The sequence below is a fragment of the Balaenoptera physalus genome (assembly GCF_965194825.1).
Source record: "Balaenoptera physalus genome assembly, chromosome: 12".
In the NCBI taxonomy this organism is placed as follows: domain Eukaryota; kingdom Metazoa; phylum Chordata; class Mammalia; order Artiodactyla; family Balaenopteridae; genus Balaenoptera; species Balaenoptera physalus.
Window position 1 is genome coordinate 12,889,523 of NC_138897.1, and position 10,158 is coordinate 12,899,680.

Below are 10,158 nucleotides of genomic sequence, written 5' to 3' on the forward strand. Positions count from 1 at the left end.
CAACCTCCTCTTCTATAAAACAGAGATAATACCATTCGGGTTTTGCAAGGGTTAAAGAAAATAATGTATGTAAAGTACTTAACATAGTGCTAGCACATGATAAATTTTGAATAATGGTTATTATTCTCATTGTTACACCTGTTCTCCCATCTCCCTGTATTTCTCTCTCACTTTCACTCTCCCTCTAACTTTATCTCTTTGCCCGCCAGGCTGAGCTTCCCCAGCCTTTATTAATTCCTACCTCACAAGCAATCTATTTCAACATCAGCATCTCCACTTCTGTCAAGGCACGTGGACCAAAAAAGAGGATTTGCCTAAAGGGTCTCTAACTGAGCTACAGAAAAATATTGTGAGTTAGAGCCAGAAGTCAGGATATTCAATAACAAAATGCTCTTATTATAAATGTAAGTTGTAACCCAGAGACCTAAGTTTTAGATTCGAGTATACATACTGCCAATCACTCTTAGTGGAAATTGTGAGTGGAATATCTAGAAAACTGTGTGCTCTAGTACAGTACCTCTCTTGGAGAGAAAAGCGCATCAACTGTGTTTTCACAGTCAAAATATTTTTCCCACTTGGCCTTGAAGTAAACAACATTCACCAGCACCAGCATGGTCGAATTGTTGATAGCACCCTTGCTACAGAGTTCCTTGATTTTACCTTAAAAAAAAAGAAAGTTTCCAAGGAATATCCTAAATATGAATTATAGCAAAAGTAATCATGTAGCCAGATTTTCTTTAATGCAGTTTAATATCCCCAAGGCTAGAGCATGTCTCATTCAAGAACGAATCCAATAAAATTAAACCACCCCTAGTCCTGGGTGGAGTGAAAGTAGAGGTGAGAGTGGGAGTGATGGGGGAAGGACCCTCTTACTCATCCCCAAGGGGGATCCAATTCAGGGCACTGTCACTGAGAGAATTTCTTGATTATATCACTGTGGATCGAATTGTCATCAGACTTCTTATGTCATGATTGATCTTTCAAAGTGTAGATCCTGCCACCTGATTTTATTATAATCTCCTCGAGAAAAAAAAAACTACTGTGTAAACTTCCTATCTCAAGCATTCATCACAGCAGAGTTAATATGCTTACGTATAAACAAAAATGCATATATATGTACTAGCCATTATATAAATCCTATTTTGTAGGGACTTTCACATGCCCTCTCTCATTCCATCTTACATCAACCATGAGAAATAAGGTATTGTTATCCCTTCTTTATAGAAGAATAAACTACAGCCCATGAGATGTGAGGTCACACAGCCAAAAAGTAGCAAAACTGGCTGAGATCAATCCAGGGTCCTTCCCACTCTTGGCCCAGCCCTGGGCTCCTTCTGCAAGAACACAGCCCTGCAGCAGACTGGAAAAGCCCATGCTATCAGGCAATGGTCCATCTTCAGTATTCATCCTTTTCCACCTCAAAATACCATGTCATCATGTACTTGAATGCACGCCTCAGCCTTAAGATGAGAAGACTCTTCCACCTCAAGGAGATTTACACTCAAATCCCATAGTAATAGATGATGCTGACATTAACTACACTTGAAGGATGCTGCGAAAGTAACTAACTAAGAAGAAACTAGATATTCATGCCTTGGTATGAATTTTTTTAGTGAACCTGTTTTCCTTTTGGCAAATGAATGGAACCTTGAAGGAAGGGCAATTTTTGTGCACTGTTGAAGAAGTAAGGAGAAATAATTTTGGAGTTTGGGTGCCTCCCCCAAGGAAAGGGCAGACAGGGCAGTTTCATATTAAAAAATGATTCCATTTATGTTGAACTCAAATTTCCACCACTTAACACCATCATTCCTTCACTAAGAAAACACCTATAAATGTAGTGAAAAGTTGATAAGAATTAGGATTTTATTATTTCCATTTCCCTCTGAATAACTAGATTATCTTCACCATTTTTCTACTGACCCTTTTTTAAAAATGGAAATAGTTGACATCCTGCTGGCATTGTGCTTGGCTGAAAGGCATCTCACCTTCATGATGGAGCAAAGGACCAGAAATAAACCATAGTATCTAAGCATTTTAACTGTGACACGTGCAAAACAAGCTTTGGACCCAATCCACACATGTGAGCATCTGGTCCCAACAGACTAACAATCTGAAAAGCTGGGCTGACTTTTTTCTTTTAAATGGAAAAGAATACCACCTCCATTGTGTTGGGTTATTTCTTACCTTGGGATTGAGATTCCACCCAGAAGTTAATCTCTTACCTGGATTTTTCAGTGTCTTTCTGGAAAACAACCTTTTCAGTCGTCGTGTGTAAAATTGAATCACGCCATCTGAGTATTCCTGATAAATTGGAATAAATGGAAATAGTGAAATAAAATCATACTTATGCTAATAGTTAGGAGTGAGGCAGTCATGAGAAGCCTAATGAGAAAGAAGTGTCTAGTCATTTACACTGGGTGCATGTGGTCTCTATGTATCCCCAATCTTAATTAGCCAGAGACATTTCAGTGGCTGTAGTGATAATTTAGGGTATAAAATGCTTATTCGTGGAGCAGTCCATCGTTAAAACGACACAAACCTTTCTTACCAGATTTGGACGTTCCATTTGTGGAGACATCACAAGACAAATAGCAAGTAACTTTAGAGACTTCGCTGTAAAATGCTTTATTTTTTTAAGTATTAGAACCCTGCTTAATGGTACAGAGTTTCTATTTACAGTGATGAACAATTTTGGAAATAGATAGAGTGATCATTACACAACATGAATGTAATTAATACCACTGAACTGTATACTTAGAAAAGGTTAAAATGACAATTTTTATGTTATAGATATTTTACCACGATTTTAAAAAATTTTAATGTAATATACCAAAACCATTGCTGTGTGCATTTTTAATAAGTGAGTTGTATGTTATATGAATTTATACTTCAATAAAGCTAGTTTTAAAAAAAAAACAGCATATAAAATCTCGTTTCCATTTTTAAGAGAATATACTAATTTTGGTCAAAGTACGCTACCCCCGTCATTTTTCTTTCTTTTTTTTTTTTTTTTTTTTGGCCATGCGGTGTGGCATGTGGGATATTTCCCCAAGCAGGGCTCGAACCGGGCCACCATCAGGGACGTCCCCCTCCTCCCCCGCCCCTCACTAAGCCAGCCCTAACCCTCTGTATCCCACCTTTGCCATTGGTCAAGCCCCCTCGTGTATGCTAAGTATGCTAAGTATGTGCTAAGTATGCTATGTGGCTCCCTCTTATTGCTAAGTATGTGGCTCCCTCTAGTGGCGAGAGAGGAAACTGAAGCCCAGAGTCGGCGGCATCTTGCTCTAGGTATAAAGCCTTTAGCCACGGAGACAAGACTTGCGTCTTTTGGCTCCAAACGGAGTCTCCTTCGGCTACGCCGCTCGTCTTCTTAAATGAGTACAATTTCATAGGCAGGTGGCCTGATCGTGGCACAAAAGACGACTTTAGAGAAGTGCCTTGAGAGGGGAGGGAGGGAGTAACGAGAAGAGGAGCCACATCAAGTGCATCTACCAGGCACCTTGACTGGGAAAGACTGTCAAGGTCAGAGAGAACACCGTTACCAAACCCAAACGTGCTCCGAAGAGGGTCACGTGACCCTCTTTCCCCTGCCCTATTCCACTCAGGGGACCTTCTAAAGTGTTCAAGTTGAAAACTGGGAGGAGGGCAACAGAAGGCGTGGGAGAGAAAGAGGTGGGTCCTGGGCATCCCGTCATCACATCCTCCTGTCAGAGGTTTGTGTTCTAGACAGCAGGTGAGTAATCCAGCTCCTCGCTGATTTTTAAGTAGTAAGTTATATGGTAGCTTTAATCACCGGTCATGCCTAACTCACCGGACGGATTGGGAATTCCTGCTCTCCTTAAAGCCTGTTGGCAATACTCGGGCTGTAATCAGCTTTGATCCTGACTAATTTGGAGAGAAGCTGCCCGAAGTAGCACCTGAGCAGTCCACTCTCATCCTTTTAAGACTTGGCCTAATAATAGAAGAAATAAAACGTGATCTTACGACAAGAGTTAAAGCAGGTTGTCATTTCACTTGGTTACCACGTGGGCGAGCAAGCTGAGAAGAAGAGAGGGATGGATGGAGGGTGAGACGTGGTCCCCATCCTGGCTCCCACGTTGGGATCAAGATCATTCAGGAAATATACATCTGGGGGCTCCCCAATGCACACTATATTTTAGATCAGTGTGCCTTGTTTTTCTCTGTATTCAAAAAGATTCAAGAAAGAGATAATCTCTCCACCCTCTTTTTAAACTTCCTAACATCGAGGGATAGATATATAACCTGGAGAATATCTTTACTGCTCCTGGTATAAGACAACCCATAAAAGCCTTGTGTGTCAGTACAGATTTCAGCATGAAATAAAATAGGCAAAAGTGGAGAGAGAGAGTAAGGGGTCGCTGCTCCCCCTTCTCACGGCCCTTCATCCTCAACCATGCTCCATCCTGGGGACCCGTGACCTATAAACGTAGGTGAGTCCTGAGCCTATGAGCTAAGTTTCTTTATCCCGAGCAGAAGATACTAGATCGTACTCTTTAGGAAACTAGCTTACGGACAAGCACTTATAAGATGCATAATCAGAAAGGAATTGTGGGTCGTTTGGGATTATTACTATGGATATTGCTGTTGAGGACAGCCAGGACCTAATGCTGGGGGTTAAGAACCGTGACCCAGTATAGGACAGCCCAGAGGAGATGTTTGTAAGGGGGGGCAGGAGTTCTTGGTGGCTCTCACCTGCAGAGCCAGAGACCCTGTCCTTTCTTTCTGCCCTTCCAGAGAGCTGTCAGCACGCCCTTCTTGTTTTTCTCCTTTCAGACAGGGACCCGGTTCTTTGCTTTCCTTTCGGGAAACTTCGTTGAAGTGTAGTACCTGCGTGAGAATGGTATGGGGTCTTTCAGACACTACAAACGGCAGGAAGTCTGAACAGCTTCAGAAACATTTTTATCATGTGGCAATGACAATGATTACAGAGTCAAACAAAACGCTCAACAACAGTTTAAAGAAAGGTGCATGTTTCCTTTGACTAGGGCTGTGAGGTGGAATGGAGAGGAAGTAAGTGGAATGCTACTCCCCTGGGACTGCATTTAAGAATGAATGTAACCAAACTAAAAGAATATCAAGGCAGCCAGAGCCACACGTGGCTATGAACCAGCCTGAATGGACTGTGAGTGTAAAATACACATCAGATTTTGAAGAGTTAGTATGAAAAAAAAAGAACATAAAATATCTCATTTAAATGTTTTAACTTATTACATGTTGATATGATAATATTTTGGAGCTACTGGGTTAAATAATATATATTATTAAAATTAGCCGCACCTATTTTTACTTCCTTAGTATAGCTACTAAAATATTTTTAATTACATATGTGGCTCAAATTATATTTGTGTTAGACTGTACTGATCTAGAGTTTCAAATCAATCAAGCAAAAGACAAGTTATCCAGAGCTTTGCAGAAAGATGGAAGACAAGGGGGGGCCTCTGGCACCACTCAGGGTAGGTCTGCTGGCAGGTGACACCCAAGTGCCTACATCTGAAACCTGGCCTGCAGGATGCCAACCACAGTCTAGTCAAGTTTAGCTAATGGAATAACACATCAAATCAAAGTAAATGAATAAAGTAGAATGACCCTAAACACATTCGGCCTCAATCTAATAATTCACTCCTCCATATTAAGGACCACGGCTGTGTTCATACTTAACTTCTGCTCTCTGGGCTAGATCCAGGGAAGTGTAAAACCAGCCTCAGGAGCCTGTGGTTTACTGGGGAGTTGTTCTTGTCACTTTCATTCATTCATTCTGCAAATTTGTATTGGGTCGCGCTATAAGCCAAGCTCTGTTCTAGGACAAAGAGTCCTGCCCTCCGGGCGATTACATTCTAGTGGGGGAGGCATAGAAAAACTATGTCGTTTTTCATAGTAATTAATTACTGCATGTGGCATGTTAGAAGGTGGAAAATGCCACGTGGGGAAAACAGCTAGGATAAGAAGGAATCTTACAATGTTGGGGGCCAGGATGCAGCCTTGGATTGAGAAATCAAAGTAAACCTCACTGGGAAGGTAAACCCTGATCAAAGTCCTGAAGGAGAAAGTAAGTTATAGATCAGTTACCTGGGGGAAGGACCATCAACAGGCAAAGGGAATGGAACATGGGCCCTAAAACAGGAGTGGGTGTGGATTTCCCAAGAGAGGAGGAGGGGGCAGTGTGGCTGGAGTGAGGGGAGGGGAGGGAGAGACAGAGTCACCAGGTTTTCTGGAACTCAGATCCCCGCTTCTCACGGGCCGTTGAAAGGACTTGGGCTTCTATCATTAGGGAAATGGGAAGTCCGGGTTTTGAGTTGATGGGAGTGAGGGGAGGGGAGGGAGAGACAGAGTCACCAGGTTATCTGGAACTCAGGTCCCCGCTTCTCACGGGCCGTTGAAAGGACTTGGGCTTCATCATTAGGGAAATGGGAAGTCCGGGTTTTGAGTTGATGGGAAACAGGATCTGACTTCCGTTTAAAGGATCTTTCTGGCACCTGGGTGGAGAACACTGTCAGTGGAAGCAGGGCCGCCCATTAGGAAGCGTATCCAGGTTAGAAGGGGCAGACCTCAGGGAGGTGGTGGGAAGTGCCAGAGTCCTGGATATATTTCAAAAGAAAAGCCAACAGGCCTTTCTCACAAAGTTGGTGTGAAGTGAGAGAGAAAGAAAGAAGTCAAGGAGGACACCAGGGTCTTTAGCCGCTGGATGCACCACTGGTGCTTAACACATTTTTATGTAATGGAATGAGTGAGAGAGAAAACACATGCACATATTAAAAATTACTGGCAATATTGGTATCAATAACTATAGAGAGAAAAAAACACCAGACATGCAGGCAGAGACAGAGCAATGATGAGAACAGCTGTCTGACTGGTGAGGTGGGGGAGGGGGGCGTCCTAAAGGAGGTGGAGGCTTAACTGAGCCTGGAAGGATGGTTGGATTGAAGAGGAAGCAGGGCAAGGAGATAAATGAAGGCTCCAGGGCGGACCCGGCTCCCAGCAAGCCCAGGGCGCCGTGGACAGCCAGGCCTGCCAACGAAGGATTGGGGTCTGACTCTGAGCGTGGACCTGGACCACTGGATCCGCACCTGGTCGATCTGACGTGCACTGTCACTTCTGGCCCCCAGGCGGACCATGCCAAGGGCAGCAGAGAGGCTCAGAGAACAGAAGAAGATGTTCTTATGATAATCATCTTTGCTGAGCTTTCAGAAAAGATCAAAGCAAAATTTGGTATTTGCTGCAATGAGAGAGTCCATTGTGAATCTGATGACAGTCTAAAGCAAACAAACAGAACGAGAGAGAGAAAATGATCAGAGCACAGTAGGTAAACTGTTCTCATTTTTAATTTTTTTCTAATTTTTTTTAAATTTATTTATTTTTGGCTGCGTTGGGTCCTCGTTGCTGCGCGCGGGCTTCTCATTGCAGTGGCTTCTCTTGTTGCGGAGCATGGGCTCTAGAGTGCAGCCTCAGTAGTTGTAGCACATGGACTTCGTTGCTCCGCGGCATGTGGGATCTTCCCGGACCAGGGCTCGAACCCGTGTCCCCTGCATTGACAGGCGGATTCTTAACCACTGCGCCACCAGGGAAGCCCCAGTTCTCATTTTAAATACCTGAGATGCAAGCATACGCAATCAGTCAATATGTTATTAAAAACTGGAATACTAAGGTCACCATCCTTCTGGTATTTAGACAGAGATGTTGATAGTGATATTGATTCAGATCGAGATCTATTTTCATTTAGTGGTGTGAATCAGTTTCCTAGGGCTGCCATAACAAATTATTACAAACTGGGAGTCTTAAACAACAAAAATGGATTGCCCCACAGTTTTGGAGGCCACAAATCCAAAATCAAGGTGTTGGCAGAATTGGTTCTTTCTGGAGGCTCTCAGGAAAAATCTGTTCCGTGCTTCTCTCCCAGCCACCCTTGGCAGCAGTGCTTGGCTTGAGAGGCATAGGTCTAATCTCTGCCTCCATCTTCACACGGTGTTCTTCCCTGTGTAGTGTGTGTGTGTGTGTCCAAATTTCTTTTTTCTTACAAGGGCACTCGTCATTGGTTTAAGGCCCACCCTAATCTACCACGATCTCATCTTAACTTGATTGTATCTGCAAAGACCCTATTTCTAAATAAGGTCACATTCACAGGTACTGGGAATTAGGATTTAAACATATCTTTTGGGAAGCACAATTCTACCCACTTTGTTGTAGAACTGCCTTTATTCAGGTAAATAAAGTCAAAGGCTACCATTTCCCCAAGGTCAAGTTAACCAAGGAATCGTCATTCCACCTCTTCCTTCTAAGTCTTTGCCTGTCCTCTCCCCTCCATGTCCTACGACTTTGGATATGGCCAGCCAGTTGTCCTGGGCCATGTCCTCTGTAACAATCTCGCCTCCTTTTGACTCATTCCATATGCAACCTGCAAGCCGTGAGGCTCTGAAGTCAGTTATTGATGTTGTTCAAGAGATAATAAACCTTGAAAGATGTTGGAGGTTTACAAGTCATTAGGTTTAACACCTTCTCTTGACAGTGTAGAACCACAGGGGACAGTGAACCCAAGCAAGAGAGTGACTTGTTTAGGACAGATACCTTGCCCCCCACCTATAATCTATTCCAGAAGCATCAAGAGAATCTTATGTAGCTCTCACCTTGGACCTAGCCCTCTCAAACGAGATGTCCTTTCTTTTATCTTTTTGCCTATGGATATTGTGACTTTCCAAGATGGAAATGCAAGCCCTCTTATTTGTGTTTTTATCACCAGACTCAAGGTACATAGTAAGCATTAAGAAATCGTGTATTGACTTGAATGGTATGCACTGGCTTTAGCATCTTCCCAGTTAAGTATAGACCTTTTTAGTCTATAAAATCTGATTCAAAAAGATAACATTGGGTAACTTTTTAAAAATGTGCCAGACATGTATTTTTTATATGTTAGCTTTAATCCTACTCTGCAAGGTAGATATTATCACTCCCTTTTTACAGATGAGAAAAGTGAGGCATCAAAGCCCACTTGTACTTGGTCCAAATTAAGTGCTCTTTCTACTATATCTACTATTTCTACTTAGTTGCCCCTCAGTGTAGTATCGGCTGATCAAACACATGCCTGCTACATATGGGTACTTTCTCCCCTTGTTTAGCTTTTGGTCCAATTTTTTTGTTTTTGGGGGGTTTTTTTTTGGCCACACAGCATGGCTTGTGGGATCTTAGTTCCCTGACCGGGGATGGAACCCAGGCCCCCGCAGTGAAAGTGCCGAGTCCCAACCACTGGACCACCAGGGAATTCCTGCTTTCGGTCCATGTTTAATGTCACTTTTTTTTTTTTTTTTTTGCCAAATTTGTACATAACCATATTTCTCATTTTGTGCTGTCAAAACTAGGTTCAGGTAGGCGTTTTCCAAGAAACGTATGTCCTGGTGCATCTGGAAATTCAATAATGCCTCCCACCTCAGGAAGATACACTTGTGTGTGTTGAAAAGTATCTTCACCTCCAACACATTCTGTCTATAACAACAGCTCATATTAACCATGTAGTAACAAGTCTACTAAGGAAGTAGAGAAATCAGATAAATTAAAAAACATTCGAGTTGAGGGGATTTCACAGGCTTTTGTGAAATCATAAAATTTTGGATAAAAGGTAGCCTAATATTTTTTTAAAGCCTTGGCTGTACAACCAAGGTTGATTGATATTTGATCGAAACCTTCGGTATCAAAGGAGGAGAAGGCCATGGACATTCTGGCTATTTACTCACTGCTATGAAAAGAAGACTTGAGACATACAATATCGAAGAAACAAAGGGATTTGGATTAAAAGACGGAATGATCCCCACCCGGCGCTTTGCTCCCAGCTGTTTGCACACCCTCACCCTCGTTCCCTGGTGCAGATGTGCGCCTGGCATCAGAGTGGCAGGGTGTTTCTTTCTGGCACGACAATGCGCAGACCTCAGCAATTAGCGCCCTGCCTGCTTTAAAAGGAGCAGGATTGTTCACGCTTGCCAACTCCCTTCTTCTCAAGACTAAAAAAACTGAGGCCAGCAGAGGCGAGGTAACTTGTACACAGTGACACACTGGCCAAGAGAAAAGCAGAGCTAAGACCTCACCACGCCCGTCCCTGTTCTCTGCTGCATATACTGCTTTTTGCACTCATTTCTCATTCTAGAACTATCCTTA

At 42.9% G+C, this 10,158-nt stretch overlaps 1 protein-coding gene across 1 annotated transcript in view; it reads right to left on the reverse strand.

The window, feature by feature from the left end:
- SERPINB12 (serpin family B member 12) overlaps positions 1 to 8,903 on the reverse strand; it is a 16,268-nt gene extending 7,365 nt beyond the window's left edge. Inside the window, 10 exon segments of the mRNA XM_082418773.1 lie at positions 512 to 660; positions 2,185 to 2,218; positions 2,222 to 2,274; positions 2,277 to 2,301; positions 3,812 to 3,838; positions 3,842 to 3,940; positions 3,944 to 3,952; positions 4,714 to 4,848; positions 7,086 to 7,202; positions 7,206 to 8,903. Coding sequence (XP_082274899.1) covers positions 512 to 660; positions 2,185 to 2,218; positions 2,222 to 2,274; positions 2,277 to 2,301; positions 3,812 to 3,838; positions 3,842 to 3,940; positions 3,944 to 3,952; positions 4,714 to 4,848; positions 7,086 to 7,202; positions 7,206 to 7,253 — 696 coding nt within the window. The 5' untranslated portion in view covers positions 7,254 to 8,903.
- Positions 8,904 to 10,158: the final 1,255 nt, after the last annotated feature.